Consider the following 23,252-nt stretch of genomic DNA (forward strand, 5'->3'; position numbering starts at 1 on the left):
CATCCATCCCTCTCTCCATCTACTCCTCTAAACCATCCATCCCTCTCTCCATCTACTCCTCTAAACCATCCATCCCTCTCTCCATCTACTCCTCTAAACCATCCATCCCTCTCTCCATCTACTCCTCTAAACCATCCATCCCTCTCTCCATCTACTCCTCTAAACCATCCATCCCTCTCTCCATCTATTCCTCTAAACCATCCATCCCTTTCTCCATCTACTCCTCTAAACCATCCATCCATCCCTCTCTCCATCCATCCCTCTCTCCATCTACTCCTCTAAACCATCCATCCCTCTCTCCATCTACTCCTCTAAACCATCCATCCCTCTCTCCATCTACTCCTCTAAACCATCCATCCCTCTCTCCATCTATTCCTCTAAACCATCCATCCCTTTCTCCATCTACTCCTCTAAACCATCCATCCCTCTCTCCATCTATTCCTCTAAACCATCCATCCCTTTCTCCATCTACTCCTCTAAACCATCCATCCCTCTCTCCATCTATTCCTCTAAACCATCCATCCCTCTCTCCATCTACTCCTCTAAACCATCCATCCCTCTCTCCATCTACTCCTCTAAACCATCCATCCCTCTCTCCATCCATCCCTCTCTCCATCTATTCCTCTAAACCATCCATCCCTCTCTCCATCTATTCCTCTAAACCATCCATCCCTCTCTCCATCTACTCCTCTAAACCATCCATCCCTCTCTCCATCTACTCCTCTAAACCATCCATCCCTCTCTCCATCTACTCCTCTAAACCATCCATCCCTCTCTCCATCCATCCCTCTCTCCATCTATTCCTCTAAACCATCCATCCCTCTCTCCATCTATTCCTCTAAACCATCCATCCCTTTCTCCATCTACTCCTCTAAACCATCCATCCCTCTCTCCATCTATTCCTCTAAACCATCCATCCCTTTCTCCATCTACTCCTCTAAACCATCCATCCCTCTCTCCATCTATTCCTCTAAACCATCCATCCCTCTCTCCATCTACTCCTCTAAACCATCCATCCCTCTCTCCATCTATTCCTCTAAACCATCCATCCCTCTCTCCATCTACTCCTCTAAACCATCCATCCCTCTCTCCATCTATTCCTCTAAACCATCCATCCCTCTCTCCATCTATTCCTCTAAACCATCCATCCCTCTCTCCATCTATTCCTCTAAACCATCCATCCCTCTCTCCATCTATTCCTCTAAACCATCCATCCCTCTCTCCATCTACTCCTCTAAACCATTCATCTCCTATCAGTCCTTTCTCTCTCCCTCCATTCCTCTAAACTATAATTATATTTTAAATTCTTCCATCCTTCTCAACTTTTCCTTTTCATCTCCTATATCCTCAGCCACACAGCTAAATGTAATGTATGTGTTTCTATTCATTATTTGGATACAAATGTCTGCTTTCCTCTCCTCCCCTTCTCTCAGTGATCTCAGTATGAACAACCTCAGTGAGCTTGAGCCTGGAGCCTTCCACAGACTTCTCCATTTGACAGAGTTGTGAGTACCACACGCTTTAGTATTTAAATCCACACATGTATTATGGATTATCAGTAAATCATGCATGCATAGTAACAGTTCACACCAACACACTTAAGGGTACAAAAAACCTTCTCTAACTGCCCATAATGCTGGAGGCAGAGCAGAACCAACCTGCAGCAAAACCAACCTGCAGCAAAACCAACCTGCAGCATTTCTCTGGTCTGTGGCAGGTCTGCAGTCTGGAGACCATGTACAATGAACATATATATTTGACAAAAACCATCAGATATTTGGACCATCAACAAACATGTTGGCAACTAGCTCAGGGTCTAAAATACAGAATTATGGTTTTCAGAGTAACAGGACTAGGTGGTATTTAACCTGCTAGTAACCAGGAAAGTGAGAGGGTCCTGGCCAATAGCATTGTTCTGAGACAGAGTAGTCATCAATGTAGAGGGGGTGCCGAATGGTCATCAGCATAGAGGGGGTTCTAAGTGGTCATCAGCATAGAGGGGGTTCTAAGTGGTCATCAGCATAGAGGGGGTTCTAAGTGGGCATCTGAATAGAGGGGGTTCTAAGTGGTCATCAGCATAGAGGGGGTTCTAAGTGGGCATCTGAATAGAGGGGGTTCTAAGTGGTCATCAGCATAGAGGGGGTTCTAAGTGGTCATCAGCATAGAGGGGGTTCTAAGTGGGCATCTGAATAGAGGGGGTTCTAAGTGGTCATCAGCATAGAGGGGGTTCTAAGTGGGCATCTGAATAGAGGAGGTTCTGAGTGGGAACAGCAGCCCAGCGGCAAGCACAGCCAGGCCCTGAGGGGGAATCAATGTGTGTTTTACTGAACCCACCAGCACCTGCTGCTTTCTTTGCTAATGACCGTCACCAGTCAGGCATGAGGGGTGTGTGTGAAATACCGAGTCGCCTTGTGCAGCTGGAGGAAAATCACAATAATTACATAAACCCGGGGTCCTTGTGGTCAGTGCCACAACACTGGACAGTCAGGGTTTGACCAGCGACTGCCAATGTGGAACCCAATGCGTCTTTGTCTGGTTGAGCATTAAAGGGTATGCACAGCAAAATCTGCACTTTTACTGAATGTAGTCAACCTTTGAACTAAGGCTGTAATTAGTATCACCAGTAGGAAAGTAGCAAAATCTATGTCCTTGGTATGTCTGTAATGGCTTTGGAAGACATAAAGCGCCAGTTACTGTGTCAACCTGACATAAATTGGCTAAAACATTCAGTGGTCTCAAGGCAGGACTCAAGACCGGAATCTGTCTACAGTACTACAGCTCTGCTAGCTAGCTTCATGAAGATCAAAAAAGTGTGATGATTTATGTTTTTACAATTCTTCATGGAAATTGTGTGTAAATGTTGGCCTAGCTAGCTATGGGTATGTAGTATGAATCTAAATCAGAACAAAGATCAGCATGAATATTCATAATGTTATCCCCACTCCAATTCCGATCAGCTAGTGTGTTTTGAGGAGAGATTCTGGCTTCAGCAAAAGTTGTTTTTAACATACCATTTGAAAAGTAACAGCTTACTGACACTTCAGAATCAATGGTTATTGAACTCAAGTAAAACTAAAATGGCTGAGATATAACCGTGATAAAACACTACTGACAGCTGGGAGTGAGCTGGTGAAAACAGTACTGACAGCTGGGAGTGAGCTGGTAAAAACAGTACTGACAGTTGGGAGTGAGCTGGTAAAAACACCACTGGCAGCTGGGAATGAGCTGATAAAAACACTACTGACAGCTGGGAGTGAGCTGGTAAAAACACCACTGGCAGCTGGGAATGAGCTGGTGAAAACAGTACTGACAGCTGGGAGTGAGCTGGTAAAAACAGTACTGACAGCTGGGAGTGAGCTGGTAAAAACACTACTGACAGCTGGGAGTGAGCAGGTAAAAACACTACTGACAGCTGGGAGTAAGCTGGTGCCTAAATCGGAAGTGGTCTTTCACATGACAACCGCAACATTGACCGACAAACATTTGTGATGACAGTGCTCCTGCGATTGGTCAAGGACCCCAGTTTTGTCAGAGATGCAAGTATCTATTCCCACAGTATGAATGTTCTGGATATTTCCTTCAGAAATCTCTACTTCAAGAACTATATAGAAAACTGCAGGACAGTGAGTTTGCAGGCATAACTATTGATGCTACAACAGCGGAAAACCAAGCTGTAATTTATATTTACTGGGAAATGGGAGGGAAATGGAAACATGGTTTCTGTAGAATTGCAGTGTGTGTTTTTAAAAAGTGGAGAAGGCAGTATTGGAGGGGCTGGGGCTCTCCATCAGGTGCTTGGTCTAGGATCAGATGGGGCCAGTGTTATGACAGGCAAACATGCTGCCGTTGGTGCCCTTTGGAGAAAAAGACAGAGTCTGCACTCTGTTCAGGTCCATTGTTTAGCTCTTTGTGTTGCATGAGTTGGAGTTGATGGAGCCAAAGCAGTCAATAAGATAACTGGTCATAAAACTCAGTTCATAGCAGTCTGTTTATTCCTTTATCACTCAAAAGCAATGCTTATCTTTATTATAGTTTTCTACAGAGCTTTATCACCATTTCTTTGGGGCTGGCAAAACTACACAATGACCGGGCTAAAATAAACAACATAAATTAATCAGTGAGACAAGAGAAACTGTAATACAAAGTTGGTTTTCTTTGTACAGCCATTAGAAGTTTCATCAAATTTCAATAACCACTAGCTAAAAATAAACAAACTAATATACTTCATTAAAGATTATTAGTTGATTTCTATAGATTTGTAGGTGGTTGTATTTTGGGGGTGAGGCTCTATTCAGTGGACTGCTTCTGGTCCTGGCTTGAAAAGCCACTTATTTTTTCCTACTTAGTGAATGGAATTTCTAACAGTTCTACTAGATACTTCCAGTGAGTTTTCTAAAGTAAACCACTGCTAACCCCTCTCTGTTCCCATTTCATTCTCAATCTCTCTCTCTGCCCCTGGCCTTTTGTCTCCCATCCCTGGAGTTTAATGATCACATCCAACATTCTTTGAAGTTCAAAGTAGTAAATGAGTGTATTCATTATTTTTCTTTATAAAGCAGCTATCAAGTATAATCACAGCTGTGCTGTACCATGTTATTAATGGTGATAATCAGATGGAACTACTTCTAACCCTCTATCTTCTCTCTTTAGTCTCTTCATTTCTATCTCCATCTCTCTCACTGTTACTGTCTACTCCATTAGATTTCCTTGTGAAGGGCTTTATTGGCATGGGACAAATAAGGAAATAAGCAAAACATATTTACACATTTAAGTGAAAATAAATGAGAAAATCTGAAATTCAAAACTAAACACAGCTCTCAGTTTTCTAAAGATTAAAGGGATTTATAATTTTTTTATTTAACAATTGTTTTTCTTTGTTCTAGTTCTAATGGAAGAACCAGACATAGTTCAGACATTCTCCAAGCATATCTCACCAAGCTGTTCTAGTTCTAATGGAAGAACCAGATATAGCTCATTCATTCGCAAAGCATATCTCACCAAGCTGTTCTAGTTCTAATGGAAGAACCAGACAGAATTTTACTTCCTCCAAGCATATCTCACCAAGCTGTTCTAGTTCTAATGGAAGAACCAGACAGAATTGCTCAGAAGTCAGAAGTCTAACAGTGATAGAAAAATAGCTGGCAAGAATGTCTGCTGTTCTGCTGAGATGACAGACACAATTAATTCATATAGAAGAAACTTGTTTTGACCTTCAGCTTCTTATTCATTGTTCTGCATTTTAAAAGACTGATTTAATCAAATCCTTAAGTAAATGTTCTGTTATAGAATCGAGTAGGGTTAGACATTTAGCACATATACTCTCTCCAACAGAGTTTACCTGCTATGTCCCTCCAACAGTTTAGCTCCTATATCCCTCCAGCAGTTTACCTGCTATGTCCATTCAACAGAGTTCAGCTTCTATATCCCTCCAACACAGTTTACCTGCTGTGTTCCTCTAACAGAGTTTAGCTCCTATATCCCCCAACACATTTTACCTGCTATGTCCATTCAACAGAATTTAGCTTCTATATCCCCCAAAAGAGTTGACCTGCTATGTTCCTCTAACAGAGTTTAGCTCCTATATCCCCCAACACATTTTACCTGCTATGTCCCTCCAACAATTTAGCTCCTATATCCCCCCAACACAGTTTAACTGCTATGTTTGTCAAACAAAGTTTCACTCCTATATCTTTTCGACACAAAATGTAGTTCCTGTAACTCTCCAACACAGTTTAGATTACTACCCCCAAATCATATCAAAGTCCCTATGTCTTGATAACTTCAGAGCCACAACCTGCTTTTAACTACTTTAAACTTCTCTCTGTCTCCTGTCTGGGTCTCTGCTGCATTACATCTGCTGTTACATCCCTTCATCTCTTCATCCCTCTATCCTGCTAGTTCTCCTGTCATTATCTATAATCACCACTCAGTTTAATGAGGTCTTCTCTTAGAGACACTTTCTCACAGTAGTTACCTTTGATGTTCATAGTTTTCTCAAGGATGTGTTCATGTGTGTGGGTGTGTGTGTGTGTGTTTCGGCTGAATCATGAATCACATCAAAATAAGGTTTGCCTTCGCCAAAAAACATTTCATTGATCGGTCATTGAGACTTAAAAATAGAGATTACAATCAAAACAATATGGACATGTCAAAAAATTGCAACATTCTCTGCCTGGATTCTCTGTCTCCTCTCTCTGTCTCCCTCTCTCACACGCACACACACACACTCTTTGTCTCTCTGTCTCCCTCTCTCACACACACACACACACACACACACACTCTTTGTCTCTCTGTCTCCCTCTCTCACACGCACACACACACACACACTCTGTCTCTCTGTCTCCCTCGCTCACACACACACACTCTTTGTCTCTCTGTCTCCCTCCCTCTCTCTCTTGCTCTATCTCTGTATGCTCAGTTGGTCTCAGGGCATTTGCTTCCTCAGATGGGGATAGTGGTCTCACAGTGTCTGTAATCCTCAGTTGGGGACAGTGGTCTCACAGTGTCTGTAATCCTCAGTTGGGGACAGTGGTCTCACAGCGTCTGTAAATCTCAGTTGGGGACAGTGGTCTCACAGCGTCTGTAATCCTCAGTTGGGGACAGTGGTCTCACAGCGTCTGTAATCCTCAGATGGGGACAGTGGTCTCACAGCGTCTGTAATCCTCAGATGGGGACAGTGGTCTCACAGCGTCTGTAATCCTCAGATGGGGATAGTGGTCTCACAGTGTCTGTAATCCTCTGATGGGGATAGTGTTCTCACAGCGTCTGTAATCCTCAGATTGGGACAGTGGTCTCACAGTGTCTGTAATCCTCAGATGGGGACAGTGGTCTCACAGCGTCTGTAATCCTCAGATGGGGATAGTGGTCTCACAGCGTCTGTAATCCTCAATCGGGGACAGTGGTCTCACAGCGTCTGTAATCCTCAATCGGGGACAGTGGTCTCACAGTGTCTGTAATCCTCAATTGGGGACAGTGGTCTCACAGTGTCTGTAATCCTCAATTGGGGACAGTGGTCTCACAGTGTCTGTAATCCTCAATTGGGGACAGTGGTCTCACAGTGTCTGTAATCCTCAGATGGGGACAGTGGTCTCACAGCGTCTGTAATCCTCAATTGGGGACAGTGGTCTCACAGTGTCTGTAATCCTCAATTGGGGACAGTGGTCTCACAGTGTCTGTAATCCTCAGTTGGGGACAGTGGTCTCACAATGTCTGTAATCCTCAATTGGGGACAGTGGTCTCACAGTGTCTGTAATCCTCAGTTGGGGACAGTGGTCTCACAGCGTCTGTAATCCTCAGTTGGGGACAGTGGTCTCACAACGTCTGTAATCCTCAGTTGGGGACAGTGGTCTCACAACGTCTATAATTCTCAGATGGGGACAATGGTCTCACAGCGTCAGTAATCCTCAGTTGGGGACAGTGGTCTCACAACGTCTGTAATTCTCAGATGGGGACAATGGTCTCACAGCATCAGTAATCCTCAGTTGGGGACAGTGGTCTCACAGCGTCTGTAATCCTCAGTTGGGGACAGTGTTCTCACAGCGTCTAAAATCCTCAGTTGGTGTTACGCACGCCTCCCGGAGGAGAGAGCGCAACACCCCGCTACACGTAAAACACCCTATGACTTGACAGAATGGGTATGGGGTCGTGGGTGCGAGAATGGATGACAGAGACAGGACTACCGTTTACAGGACTATTTAATGAACGTAACGGTAATTCAGGGAAAAGGGGCTGGACGGAACCAAAGCAAAGAACATAAAAGTAAACCCAAACCCTCTAAACCTACCTTACCTGTCAAACCAAGATCTTACCTAACTAGCACCTCTTGCGCCGGTGCTCTAACCAAACTACAGGCGGTGGTCCGCCCAGGTCTGACCTAGTGGTTTTAGACAGAGTAAAGCTATGGGAGGTGTATGCCCCAGGGCCTCTTGCCTAAAGCATAATGGCTTTCCCCTTCCCCCTGGAAACAAATGGAAAAGGTTTAAACACAAACAAATGCCACAACACACAATGCACATAAAGTTTGAACACAGACACTTGCCACAACACTTAATCACAAACGTTCCTTCTACCTTACAGATAGCACCACAGATCAAAAGCAACAGCATGTGTGACTCTCTCTGAGACACTAGAACTGTGGCTTATATGCAGGCAAAACCAGCTGTACCCACTGACGAGCTGGCATAGGGGCTCTCCAATCAGCCCAAATCCGACCAATCAGCTGCAACCGGCGATCAGGAAGCCAATTAGCCTGCAACCACCACATAGAACACAAAGGGACAAAACCACATACGAACACAGAGCAAAAGAAAGCACTGGGGACGTAACACGCCCACCCCAAAAGATGCAAACCCTGGGTTTGCAACCACAGCAAACATGCACAACACCTACACACAGTAAGTACGCGATAACGTGTCGGCAACCACGTTTGTGGAACCCTTCACATAATGGATGCTTAAATTGTACCCTTGTACAATCAGAGCCCACCGCATTAGGCGACGGTTCTGGTTGTACATCTGTCTGAGAAATGTTAACGGGTTATGGTCTGTGAAGACCATAACAGGTATGGCGCTAGAGCCAACATAGACTTCAAAGAACTGTAAAGCCAGTAATAGCGCTAGCGTCTCTTGGTCAATAGTTGAGTACCTTGACTGGCACGTATTGAACTTTTTTGAGAAGAAACTGACCGGCTTATCGATTCCCTCCTCATCTTCCTGTTGGAGGACTGCACCCGCCCCTGCCATGCTAGCATCCACCTCCAACTTAAAAGGTTTATCGAAGTTAGGGGCAGCTAGCACTGGGGCACTACAAAGCAGCGCTTTAGCTGACTCGAAGGCCGAGTCACATTCTGCGGACCATTTATACGGCACTTTGGGACTAAGCAAGGACGTCAGGGGAGCAACTACCGCCGAGAAGTTCTTGCAGAAGGTGCAATAATACCCCACCATTCCTAGGAACCGACGCAACTGACGGCGAGTAGCAGGAGCAGGAAAAGCAGTTATCGCTTCCACCTTGCTAGCAATGGGGCGCACCTGACCACCTCCCACCTGCTTTCCCAAATAGGTTACAGTTGCCTTGCCGAACTCACATTTGGCCAAATTAAGGGTTAGCGAGGCCTTCTCCAAGCACTGAAGCACCATCTCCAGCGTAAAGAGATGGTCGGACCAAGTAGGAGAATGGACTACCACATCATCCAGGTAAGCAGTACAGTTTGGTACATCAGCAAACACGATGTTAACCAACCGCTGAAATGTTGCCGGAGCGTTGCACATACCAAAAGGCATTACAGTGTATTGCACAAAGTTGTCAGGTGTCACAAAAGCTGAAATGTCTGAAGCACGAGGGGTCAGAGGCACTTGCCAGTAACCTTTCAGCAAGTCTAACTTACTCACATACTTAGCGGAGCCCATCCTGTCTACACAGTCTTCCATCCGAGGCAGTGGGAAAGAATCCGGCACCGTAACAGAATTCACACGACGATAGTCCGTGCATAAGCGAGACGTACCGTCTGGCTTAGGAACAAGAATACATGGAGAACTCCAGGAGCTGTTACTGGGCTTAGCCATGTCATTCTTTAACAAGTACTCAACCTCACCTTTCAATATCTCTCTTTTTCGAGCGTTTACTCGATAAGGATGTTGCCGAATGGGAGCGGTGTCCCCCACATCCACGTCATGTTCCAGGACAGAGGTGCGACTGGGAATGTCTTGAAACACAGTAAGATAACAGTTTAGCAAGGCAATAAGATCAGTCATTTGATCTTTGTTCAAATGTCCCATTATCAAGGGCAATGTTTTTAACATTTCTGAGTTACTGAGGCGTTCACACTGCTGCAACGTATGACGTAACACCAACCCATCGTCGTTCTCCTCTAGGTTTGTGCCAGGCTGCAGCACCACCGCAGCCACGCTGGAGACAGCGGGCTGAACTGGCAAGCTGAAGGTGCTGTCTGTGGAACACCGTACATGATATGGCTTCAACTTCTCTGGTGTGACTGACAGGAGAATGTCTTGCATTTGGGGCACGACTCCGCTTTCCCCTTTTTGAGTCCGTATGGGACTAGACACTGTAGACTTAGTAAAAGGACCGTTTTGTGTTGGGTCCTCTACCCTAACTTGCTCGAATATGGACCCAGACAAATCCACCACGTCACCCAGCTTGCGAGACTGGGCTCTCATTAGCACACAAGCCGGAAATACCTGGGGAAATGCTTGGATCAAGTTATCATCCATACTCTCAGGTCTTGGGCTGTCTACCACCTCTAACACTGGAGTCACGTGACCACCAGCGATGTCGTACCCTAGTAAGAGTGTGACCCCTTTCACTGGTTGGCTATGCACTACGCCAACACAGAAATGGCCTGATATCAATTCAGATGTCAAATAAAGCCAGTGTAACGGCACAGACTTTGGCTTGTTCTCTAGGCCTTGTAAAAGGACGTGTGAGCCGCAGTATGTCTCAGCAGACCAGGGCAAACTGTCTGTGAGAATGAGTGACTGCGCTGCACCGGTGTCTCGAAGTAACCGAACGCTTTTCTGATCGGTTGGTTTACCCGTTACCGAAACACAACCGACAGACACAAACAGAGCGTAGACGGGATCTGGCTTAACTGTGTCCACAGAGACAACCGATGTGCCCTGTACACGACGCACAGTCTGAACGAATCCAACACCTTTCGGTTTAGCGGACGATGGCAGGGACTGTTTCGGTTTGCCTTTTAAAACCGGGCAGTCCGATATTACGTGGCCTATTCGGTGGCAGTAAAAACACTCGCGGGTCACAGGCGAAGCTTTAACGTCACCGGATGAGAACCGAAGCGAACGAGACGCTGTTGACGTCACTGTTCGGTTTTCAAAGCGAGGCCCGCCAAACACAGTTTTGTGGGTTAAGGAATACTCATCTACCAATACAGCTGCCTGGGACAACGTCGCCACTTTCTGTTCATTTAAATGAACAACAACACGATCAGGAAGGTGGTTTTTAAATTCCTCCAGCAGGATTAATTCCCTAATTTCTCTGACTGTTGTAGCCTTGCTGGCGGCACACCAGCGATCAAATAGTGTTTCTTTGTCTCTAGCGAATTCTACAAAAGTGCGATTTGAAGTTTTTTTGTAGTTTCTAAAACGCTGGGGACAGTGGTCTCACAGCGTCTATAATCCTCAGTTGGGGACAGTGGTCTCACAGCGTCTGTAATCCTCAGTTGGGGACAATGTTCTCACAGCGTCTAATATCCTCAGTTGGGGACAGTGGTCTCACAGTGTCTATAATCCTCAGTTGGGGACAGTGGTCTCACAGCGTCTGTAATCCTCAGTTAGAGAGAGTAGCTTTACAGCGTCTGTGTCTAAAGCAAAAATTATTTAATTTTGTAAAATGTATGTAAAATAAAAAAAGGCTGTGTATGTTCCACATGGTTCTAGCCTCTGGAAACATACAGTTTGTCATACCTCAACTGGGCTTCTGAATCTTCTGCCATAGTGCCTTAGTGCCTACTCCTTTAATAGGGTAGTAGGGCTCCATGTCCCCCCTCAACACTAGTGTTCCCCAGGGATGTGTAGTTAGTCTCCTCCTGTTCTCCATGTCTCCCCTCAACACTAGTATTCCCCAGGGATGTGTAGTTAGTCTCCTCCTGTTCTCCATGTCCACCCTCAACACTGGTTCTCCTCAAGGATGTGTAGTTAGTCCCCTCCTGTTCTCCATGTTCTCCCTCAACACTGGGGCTCCTCAGGGGTGTGTTCTTAGCCCCCTCCTGTTCTCAATGTTCTCCCTCAACAATGGGCCTCCTCAGTGTTGTGTTCTTAGTGAGTCTGGATCTGGCCCACAGATTTTTCAGCAAAATTCTCCCTTTTCATTCCTGTCATCCCTGCCCAACAAAGTATTATTATGCCTGCAGAAAAATATGTATACTATTGAAATTGATGTTGGTACATAATTTGTCAGATATCCATGTGAAATTGTGATTGCATTCACACTAGGACTGTAAATGTTAATGTATTAACGGATGTGATTAATAAAAAATGCTTAACACTGTTCATTTATTTTCGACATTAATCTATTTTTATTTTTTGAGCCTCAGAGCCATCCATAGTTAGTGGTTGACTTCAGTGGGAGCTTTCAGGATCGCATGCACATATTGTGTACTGACTTTATCAATGGTTGACCTGACCTGAGCATTTCATTTTCTTCAGTATATAATTTGAGAGTTGGCATTCATGTCGTGAATCATGTTTAACAACAACAGGTTAAATTTGGGAATCATTTAATAAAGTATTTGATTGTGGCTTACCGTATTTCAGGAAATCTAATGTTTACAGGCCACTGTCCTCAGCCTAAACATCAAACTTAGGTGTGATTCAGTGGGGTAAATGCCTGCACGCCCAGCAGCTGACCAGATAAAAGGCTGATTTGTGGCGTATACATTAGCCTTATACAGTAGCCTAACGTAGCTGTTAATGTCCTTGGTGCATTAATCAGGAGAACAACATGAGATGGGAGAACTATGGGATCATTGACCAGCAACCTCCTATTTAGATTTACATGGGCTACATTTAGATGCGGCCAGTTATTGTGGTCAGTTATAGACTGACACTGTATGCATAGTAAACTAATCTAAGAGCTGTGACATCAAGCACTGCCCATAGTATGCAATGAAACAGTGTCTTTAACAAGTGGCAACATTTTTAACAAATTTGAACACGGTGAACACCCTCTCCCTCTCTCCTTCCCTCACCCTCTCCTTCTCTCCACATTTTCCTCTCCTTTTCTCCCCTACTCCCTGTCAGGCGTATCTCGGGGAACAAGTTAAGATACATCTCTGGGGAAGCCCTGCATGGTCTCAATAGTCTCAGAGTGTTGTAAGTATTCTACCCTGCATGATCTCAATAGTCTCAGAGTGTTGTAAGTATTCTACCCTGCATGGTCTCAATAGTCTCAGAGTGTTGTAAGTATTCTACCCTGCATGGTCTCAGTGTTGTAAGTATTCTACCCTGCATGGTCTCAATAGTCTCAGAGTGTTGTAAGTATTCTACCCTGCATGGTCTCAATAGTCTCAGAGTGTTGTAAGTATTCTACCCTGCATGGTCTCAATAGTTTAGGCTACTGATACTTTTCATAACAGCTCTAGTAGAACTCCCTATTATCAGCATAGCCAACAGCTATGATACATCATCTTGTACCAAGTAATAATTTGATCAAGTCATCAATGTTTATGATTATTAGTGACATAAAATGCTAGCTTAATTAGCATTTCTGAAATTTCTTAGAAAAGATCATGCAAAATTGAAATCATGCAACATTTTCATTTAGCCATGTTTTTCTATCTGGGGTGGTATAATAGTTCTGTAGGGTGTGTACTGCTTCCTAATGCCCACCCACAACCCTGGGCCTGGTTTTGGGTAAAGGTTATAATACAAGGTTATAAATAGGTTTATGTCATGGGTAAAAGTATAATATAAGGTTAAAAATAGGTTTATGTGGTGGGTAAAAGTTATAATACAATGATAGCATTATAAATAAGTTTATGTTTAGGGTACATTTTATAATACAAGGATAGCATTTTAAATAGGTTTATGTTATGGGTAAATGTTATAATACAAGGATAGAATTTTAAATAGGTTTATGTTATGGGTAAATGTTATAATACAAGGATAGCATTATAAATAAGTTTATGTTGTGGGTAAATGTTATAATACAAGGACAGCATTTTAAATAGGTTTATGTTATGGGTAAATGTTATAATACAAGGATAGCATTATAAATAAGTTTATGTTATGGGTAAATGTTATAATACAAGGATAGCATTATAAATAAGTTTATTTTTAGGGTAAACGTTATAATACAAGGATAGCATTATAAATACGTTTATGTTGTGGGTAAATGTTATAATACAAGGATAGCATTATAAATAGGTTTATGTTATGGGTAAATGTTATAATACAAGGATAGCATTATAAATAGGTTTATGTTATGGGTAAATGTTATAATACAAGGGTAGCATTATAAATAAGTTTATGTTATGGGTAAATGTTATAATACAAGGATAGCATTTTAAACAAGTTTATGTTATGGGTAAATGTTAGAATACAAAGATAGCATTTTAAATAAGTTTATGTTTAGGGTAAATGTTATAATACAAGGATAGCATTATAAATAAGTTTATGTTTAGGGATTTTGGAAATGTGTTTGGTATCCCCACTAGGAAACTAAAATGTAGAAATGTGTGTATCTGTGTGAGGGTGTTTAGTGTGACATGTCTAGTTAAAGAGAAATTAAGGAGGGAGAGATAGAAGACAGACAATAAAGAGAAAGAAGGTGAAAGAGAGATTTACAATAATAGAAAAAGAAGAGTGAAACATAGATGAGAGAGGGAGGAAGAAGAAGAGGAATGGAGAGAGGAAGGAAAGGAAGGACATGAATGAAGGGAAGGAGTTGTAGAGGGAGGAAAGGAAGGATATGAATGAAGGGAAGGAGTTGTAGAGGAAGGAAAGGAAGGATATGAATGAAGGGAAGGAGTTGTAGAGGGAGGAAGGAAGGATATGAATGAAGGGAAGGAGTTGTAGAGGGAGGAAGTGAAGGATATGAATGAAATGAAGGAGTTGTAGAGGGAGGGAGTGAAGGATATGAATGAAGGGAAGGAGTTGTAGAGGGAGGAAAGGAAGGATATGAATGAAGGGAAGGAGTTGTAGAGGAAGGAAAGGAAGGATATGAATGAAGGGAAGGAGTTGTAGAGGGAGGAAGGAAGGATATGAATGAAGGGAAGGAGTTGTAGAGGGAGGGAGTGAAGGATATGAATGAAATGAAGGAGTTGTAGAGGGAGGGAGTGAAGGATATGAATGAAGGGAAGGAGTTGTAGAGGGAGGAAAGGAAGGATATGGATGAAGGGAAGGAGTTGTAGAGGAAGGAAAGGAAGGATATGAACGAAGGGAAGGAGTTGTAGAGGGAGGAAGGAAGGATATGAATGAAGGGAAGGAGTTGTAGAGGGAGGGAGTGAAGGATATGAATGAAATGAAAGAGTTGTAGAGGGAGGGAGTGAAGGATATGAATGAAGGGAAGGAGTTGTAGAGGGAGGGAGTGAAGGATATGAATGGAAGGAGGGAAGGAGGAGGGTTAAAGGAGAGAAAGAGAGAAATGCTTTATTGTTTTTCTTCACTTCCTCGGTCATCAGCAGCCCACCAAATAAGTTTCTTTCTCCTTTGCCTTTATTCACACAAGCACACAAACCACATGCCTTCCTATATCTCAAGCATGTTTGGTCTGTTTGATAGGATGCTGCAAAACAATCAGCTGGAGAGACTTCCCAGTGAGGATCCATGGAACCTGCCCAGCCTGCTGTCTCTGTGAGTAACAGGGGCGTTACTGGGGTGCAAGGGGCTGCAACCTGTCTGTAGTTCCCTCTAAAACATACCACTGCCACTACCATCATATTCACATGGTCAGCTGCTTGTGTGTGTGTTTTTGTGTACACTAGACCAATTGTGAAGTGATTCAGGACACACACACACAGGTGTATTTTTAGTTGCTGTGCCACCAACAATGTTCTACCATAGAATCAGACCTGTTCTACCACACACAAATCATATTGTTTTGTCACATACTTTGAAAGCAACCAAATATTAAAATGCTTGCTTATGAGCCTGTTTCCTAAAATGCAGTGTTAACAATGAGAGTGAATGATATGACAAACAAAGTGAGTGTTAAGACTAAAAAAGTGAGAGTGACATGACTAACAAAGTGAGTGATGTGACTAATGAAGTGAGAATGATATGGCTTACAAAGTGAGCATGATAAGACACCAAAGTGAGAGTGATATGGCATACAATGTGAGCGTGATTTGATTAACAAAGTCAATCAATCAATCAATCAATCAAATGTATTTATAAAGCCTTTTTACAACAGCAGTTGTCACAAAGTGCTTTTACAGAGACACCCGGCCTTAAACCCCAAGGAGCAAACAACAGTAGTGTTGAATTTCAGTGGCTAGGAAAAACTCCCTAAGAAGGCCGAATTTTAGGAAGAAACCTAGAGAGGACTCAGGCTCAGAGGGGTGACCAGTCCTGTAATGTTGTGCCGGGTGAGATATTAAGAGTCCAATTGGAATAATTAATACATTTATCTGGGCTAAATCCAGATTCCATTTAAAATTAGACTAGGTCAGAAGTATTATCAGATGGACAAGGACAGGGACAGCAACGGGCCCCCCAAACCAGGTACTCCAGGCAGGTGTGGACCAGGACCTCATGTCCTCCTAAAGTTTAAAACTGGAGAAGACTGGGATAATTCAGAAAATGCATTCATCATATCAACAACGATTTATAGTGGAGAAGGAGAACTTAGTATGAGTGATATGACTAACAAAGTGAAAGTGATATGACTAACAAAGTGTGACTTCGGGATGCCAGCCTTCTAGGCAGATTTGCAAAGAAAAAGCCACATCTCAGACTGGCCAATAAAAAGAAAGATTAAGTGGGGCAAACGAACAGACAGTGGACAGAGGCAGACTGGAAAAAATCTAATGTTCATCAAATCTAATTTTGATGAACATTCACAAAGAAGAACATTTGTGAAATGTAGACCAAATGAAAAGATGTTGGAGGAGTGCTCTGTTCAAGCATGGTGGAGGCAATGTGACGGTCAACAGCTCAATAGGATCTTAACCCTATTGAGCTGTTGTGGGAGCAGCTTGACCATATGATATGTAAGACCATATGATATGTAAGACCATATGATATGTAAGACCATATGATATGTAAGACCATATGATATGCCCATCAAGCCAATCCTACTTGTGGGAGGTGCTTCAGGAATGGGGTGAAATCTCTTCAGATAACCTCAAAAAGGTTTATAGGACACAATTATTTATTTAAATTAAAAATCATTATTTCTAACTTAGTCAATGACTAAATTTCCTATTAATTTTGCTATATATTGCCCTAGTAGCCAAATAGTCTGTAATGTAATGTAAGGTAAGGCTAGGAGCTCCAGACAGGAATGAGCCCTACACACAAAGCAATCACTGTCTTAGTTGCAGGCCTGGGCCTGTAATGGGGGACTCTCCAGCCGGTCCACTGGTCGGTTAGGTAATGTCGGACCCAGAGTTTGTATGTGACTTTGTATTTGTAAATAGTCAGACCAGAAGACAGGGGACATGTGTGTAGAGTCCAGCGAGAGAAGTTGAACACCACCTGTAGTGAAAAACAAGAGAACCCAAGAGTGATAGTAGAAGTGTTTTCAAATCTTTCCTTGGGTTCTTAATTTACTTGATCACTAAAGTTTGACGACAGCAGTGTGTGGCATGATGTCTGGCCATGCTATGCCAGCCTGATGCATTATGGGTAGTCTGTCCTTCAAAATACGGTTGGTCCGTTCTTTCTGACCATTAGACTGAGGGTGGTAGGGACAATGTAGCTGCCAATCAATGTTCAACAGTCTGGCAACTTCTTGACACGCTCTCCCTGTGTCTCCCTGTGTTTTCCTTGATTGGAGTCCAGGTGATTCGGTAATCTTTGAATGATTTCCTTGAATCCTGTAGGAAACGGATAGTTTTTTTGGGCATGTTTTAAAGGGTTTGGTCACTTGTTAGAAACATTTTTGTTTATTTATGGTTGCTACTTCCCTAATTCCATTGATTGACACTGTCTGCTCACAGCCTCACAATAATATGAGTGTTGTAGTGTTATTCATTCTACTACAAATCCCCACGTGGATCTTTCCTGCCCCCACCTCCCTCCAACTAGAATTCCAAACGATGTTACAAGTTGCAATGTTTATTTGTCAAATTACATTATTTTGACATTGCACCCGATAACCACGTAGTGAGAGTTAAGAAGAATATATTAGCAAAAATATAGCCAGACAAAAAATAAATAAACACTATACATAACACTGCACACTAGCAGCAGTTTAAAAGAGTATACTGTAAACTAGCAGCAATCTGGGTATTAGTCTGTTATTGATTATAGATATGGCAAGTAAGACAGTAATATACATAACGGTGTGAACTAGCAGCAATTTGGTAGAATTATTGAATATTATAGATACATAGTGTAATAAGCTAATGAATGGTGACATGTCACACTAAAACTACGTAGTGAGAATTAATAAGAAAAATATATACACAGTAAAAATATGGCATGAAGAGAAAGCAATAATATACATTACACTGTACACTAACAGCAGTTTAGAAATAGTACTGTAAACTAGCAATATTGGTGGTGGTATTGAAATTATAGGTAAGCCTATGGCAAGGATGGCAATAATATACTTAATGTAAACTAGTATTCATTTTTGGAAGAGTAGGATGGGGAGTATGAACAGTACGGTATAAGTATTGAATATTATAGACACTTAGTACAGCAGTGATGATGAGTAAAAAAAAATGTATTACCTTGGCATCATAAATTATTCCAACCTCTCTTTTAAAAAGCAGGAGAAAAAGGTATCTCAAATAACCAAATTCAACCTAGCTAATTAACGATTTATACAAAATTGTTTGACTATAGAGGTAGCAAAACTGTACTTTCAATCTATGATACTCCCTTACATTACATACTGCTGGACTAGTTAGGCCCAAGCTTGCAGTACAACATTAAAACCCTCTCAGTCTGTCTACAAACAGGCTCTCAAAGTGCTTGATAGAAAGCCCAACCGCCATAATCATGGTTACATCCTCAGAAAGCATGAGTTCCTGAGTTGGGAACATATTGTGCAATACACTGACACGTCCTGTTTTCCAGATCCTAAATGGCTTGGCTTCCCCTCCACTTAGTGCTTTTGTTCAATAGAAAACCCAAACCCAGGGCAGCAGATCCACAGGGTCTGCCATGAGAGGTGACTGTATAGTTACCTTAAGGAAAATCCCCTTTATTCTGTCTGCTTTCTGTTAGAGCATTCCATGTTGTTACCAATTGCACCTTCACAACAAACCTGAAGACATGGCTAAAGGCCAAGCAGATTTGTGAACATAATCCTTAGCTCTGTATTGGTGCTTTCCATGTTGTCAGTAGTTTGAGAGGTGTATTTTTTTAATGTATTTTGTTGTAATTGTTTTTAATAACCTATCCAGGGACTACGGTTAAAAATGAGCCGGCTGGCTAAACCGTCACTTTTATGGAAACATTGATTAATGCGCCCTGTCCCTGTAAAAAATAAATAACAACAATAACAACCAAGATCTTTACTGTGAGGTTTGCATATCCTTTCATTTGTGGGATAGACTTCCACCCATCTCAAAAACAGCTTGACAATGATCAGTTACCATATGGATAGGTCACTGGAGTACATCCATAAGCCTTCATTTCTGATCCATTTTGAAAGTAGTTCCTAGTGCAGTCATGAACCCTGTGTTCTTCCACATCTGTCTGAAGTCGTGTGTTATCATGAACCCTGTGTTCTTCCACATCTGTCTGAAGTCGTGTGTTGTCATGAACCCTGTGTTCTTCCACATCTGTCTGAAGTTGTGTGTTGTCATGAACCCTGTGTTCTTCCACATCTGTCTGAAGTCGTGTGTTGTCATGAACCCTGTGTTCTTCCACATCTGTCTGAAGTCGTGTGTTATCATGAACCCTGTGTTCTTCCACGTCTGTCTGAAGTCGTGTGTTGTCATGAACTCTGTTATTCCAAATCTGTCTGAAGTCGTATGTTATCATGAACCCTGTGTTCTTCCACATCTGTCTGAAGTCGTGTGTTATCATGAACCCTGTGTTCTTCCACATCTGTCTGAAGTCGTGTGTTATCATGAACCCTGTGTTCTTCCACATCTGTCTGAAGTTGTGTGTTGTCATGAACTCTGTTATTCCAAATCTGTCTGAAGTCGTGTGTTATCATGAACCCTGTGTTCTTCCACATCTGTCTGAAGTCGTGTGTTATCATGAACTCTGTTATTCCAAATCTGTCTGAAGTTGTGTGTTGTCATGAACTCTGTTATTCCAAATCTGTCTGAAGTCGTGTGTTATCATGAACTCTGTTATTCCAAATCTGTCTGAAGTTGTGTGTTGTCATGAACTCTGTTATTCCAAATCTGTCTGAAGTCGTGTGTTATCATGAACTCTGTTATTCCAAATCTGTCTGAAGTCGTATGTTGTCATGAACTCTGTTATTCCAAATCTGTCTGAAGTCGTATGTTATCATGAACCCTGTGTTCTTCCACATCTGTCTGAAGTTGTGTGTTGTCATGAACTCTGTTCTTCCACATCTGTCTGAAGTTGTGTGTTATCATGAACCCTGTGTTCTTCCACATCTGTCTGAAGTCATGTGTTATCATGAACCCTCTGTTCTTCCAGATCTGTCAGAAGTCGGTGTAGATGTTTACTCTGTGTTTACTGTTAAAGCCACAATCTTCTGTCCACTGTAGTGACCGCCCATCCCGACTTCCACACTCCCCCCTCCACAATGCTTGAGGCATCGGTGTAATCTGTATCTCGGTGTAATCTGTATCACGGTGTGATCTGTATCACGGTGTGATCTGTATATCGTTGTGATCTGTATATCGCTGTGATCTGTATATCGCTGTGATCTGTATCTCGGTGTGATCTGTATCTCGGTGTGATCTGTATCTCGGTGTGATCTGTATCTCGGTGTAATCTGTATCTCGGTGTGATCTGTATCTCGCTGTGATCTGTATTTTGGTGTGATCTGTATTTTGGTGTGATCTGTATCTCGGTATAATCTGTATTTTGTTGTGATCTGTATCTCGGTGTAATCTGTATCTCGGTGTAATCTGTATTTTGGTGTGATCTGTATCTCGGTGTAATCTGTATCTTGGTGTAATCTATATATCACTGTGATCTGTATCTCGGTGTAATCTGTATTTTGGTGTGATCTGTATCTCGGTATAATCTGTATTTTGGTGTGATCTGTATCTCAGTGTATGCTCCACCCCCCGGCCTCTCCCTACCATAACATGTGTTCCAGCATCAGTGGTGCTACAAGTAGCCTCATTAACATGCTATAAATCAGAGACATAATGATCCTCTTCTGAGTCTGTTTCAACACCACAACATACCTGAGCTGTGCTGACACACACATGAATAGATCATGTTCTATTTTAACTCCGCTGTTTAATACACAGCCATGTGATCTTGCCTGAGCACCAACAGCAGGGTTATGTGTTTGATTCTTGCTGGGGGCTAGCAATGGAATGAGTGTCTGCTAAATTACTTAAATGTATAAAAATGCTGTTGTTTTCCCCTCCAGGCGTCTGGATGCTAACCTGTTGACAGAGGTGCCGGCACGATCGTTTAGTTTTGTCCGGTCTCTCAGACACCTGTGGTTGGATGATAACTTCTTAACAGAGATCCCTGTGTCAGCCCTGGACTTCCTGCCCAACCTACAGGCCATGACCCTTGCCCTCAACCACATCACAAAAATACCTGACAACGCATTCAGCAACCTCTCATTCCTGGTAGTTCTGTGAGTACAGCTGTGTGTGTCGATGTGTTATATTCCCCCTTCCTTTTTAGGACCAACATTCACCAAAATGTTCAGACATGAGAATATAAAACATGATGAAGTTGTTTTTGATGAAGTTGTTTTTGTTGGCTAATGGGTTAGGGGTGAGGTTTAGGGGTGGGTGGGGTTTAGGGATGGCAGCCTAGTGGTTAAAGCATCTGGCCGTTAACTGAAAAGTCCATCAGTCCCTGAGCAAGGTTATTAGTCCATCTGTCCCTGAACAAGGTTATTATTCCATCTGTCCCTGAGCAAGGTTATTAGTCCATCTGTCCCTGAGCAAGGTTATTAGTCCATCTGTCCCTGAACAAGGTTATTAGTCCATCTGTCCCTGAGCAAGGTTATTAGACCATCTGTCCCTGAGCAAGGTTATTAGTCCATCTGTCCCTGAACAAGGTTATTAGTCCATCTGTCCCTGAGCAAGGTTATTAGTCCATCTGTCCCTGAACAAGGTTATTAGTCCATCTGTCTCTGAGCAAGGTTATTAGTCCATCTGTCCCTGAGCAAGGTTATTAGTCCATCTGTCCCTGAACAAGGTTATTAGTCCATCTGTCCCTGAGCAAGGTTATTAGTCCATCTGTCCCTGAACAAGGTTATTATTCCATCTGTCCCTGAGCAAGGTTATTAGTCCATCTGTCCCTGAGCAAGGTTATTAGTCCATCTGTCCCTGAGCAAGGTTATTAGTCCATCTGTCCCTGAACAAGGTTATTAGACCATCTGTCCCTGAACAAGGTTATTAGTCCATCTGTCCCTGAACAAGGTTATTAGACCATCTGTCCCTGGCTTCCCAGCCATTGTTCTAAATTAACAGTTATTCTCATCATCTGGTAAAACAGGTTGGGGTTAGACGTTTGGGAAATGTTTATAAAAATAATGTCATGTTGTCATGAAAATATGCCTGTGTTCATTAACATTGAGTGCCTGCTTTCTGTAGGTGTATCACCCCTTAATTAATCAGAGTCAGGATTTTCACTCTGATTAATTAAAATGTTAAGATTTGTTGAGATGTAGTTGATAAAAAATCCTGTTTGTGGTTCTGATTTATTGTTTATCTGTACATAGTCATCTCCATAATAACCAGATCCAGACCTTGGGACAGAGATGTTTCCTAGGCTTGCTCAGTCTGGAGACATTGTGAGTACAAACACACACATTGGTTTAACTATCAAGCTGAGGACCAGAACACTTGACCCTGTGTCCCTGTGTGTTTCTGTACGAAAGTGTGTGTCTGTATTAGTGTGAGTATGTGTGAATGATTGTGTATCTGTGTGTGTGTATATAATAAGTAATCCCATTTACTTGATAAAGTCTAGTAAAATAGTCCTGAACATATAAAAACGTATAGAATAAGTCATCCCATTGCTTGATAAGTTCTTCTCAGTTTAAATGGGAAGACCTCAGTTAAACAGAGGAAAAAAAGATCAAACCATTTGAGTAGACCAACTTCTTGGCATCACCATGGACTAAAATGTCTGTGTTTAAGCCTATTGACTCAATAGAATGATGGGAGACATTTGTCTGATCCTCACCATTCATACCTCTACAGTCGACAAAACATGTCCAGCAGGAATTGATTTGTACTTCACTGATTACTGACTAATGGTCAGGGACTGCAAAGGAAAACACAACTGGTCTCGAACAGAGCCGAACATCTTGCCCTTCACTGTTATCAGAGAGCCAAGGCCAACAACACGACCACAAACCTCATGGACAAAGGTGGAGGACAGATTTAATACATTGCTTCTTGTTTCATTAAGGAACATGAATGTGTTCAAAATTCCAAACTGTCTGATTATTCAAATGAATCAGCCAACATG

The 23,252-nt window shown here is 42.5% G+C and overlaps 1 protein-coding gene across 3 annotated transcripts in view; it reads left to right on the top strand.

The window, feature by feature from the left end:
* The window catches only part of LOC105030759 (leucine-rich repeat-containing G-protein coupled receptor 6), a 61,102-nt gene that overhangs the window by 14,106 nt on the left and 23,744 nt on the right, over positions 1–23,252 (top strand). For 2 of the 3 annotated variants that reach the window (XM_013136191.4, XM_034295733.1), the window contains exons 2-6: positions 1,434–1,505; positions 12,777–12,848; positions 15,258–15,329; positions 21,184–21,399; positions 22,498–22,569. In XM_013136191.4, the coding sequence (XP_012991645.4) occupies positions 1,434–1,505; positions 12,777–12,848; positions 15,258–15,329; positions 21,184–21,399; positions 22,498–22,569 (504 nt within the window). Of the gene's footprint in view, positions 1–1,433; positions 1,506–12,776; positions 12,849–13,027; positions 13,053–15,257; positions 15,330–21,183; positions 21,400–22,497; positions 22,570–23,252 lie in introns of those variants that run through there. The other variant, XM_034295734.1, reaches the window with a different exon arrangement.

This window comes from Esox lucius, chromosome 12 (genome assembly GCF_011004845.1).
Source record: "Esox lucius isolate fEsoLuc1 chromosome 12, fEsoLuc1.pri, whole genome shotgun sequence".
NCBI classification, from domain to species: Eukaryota; Metazoa; Chordata; class Actinopteri; order Esociformes; family Esocidae; genus Esox; species Esox lucius.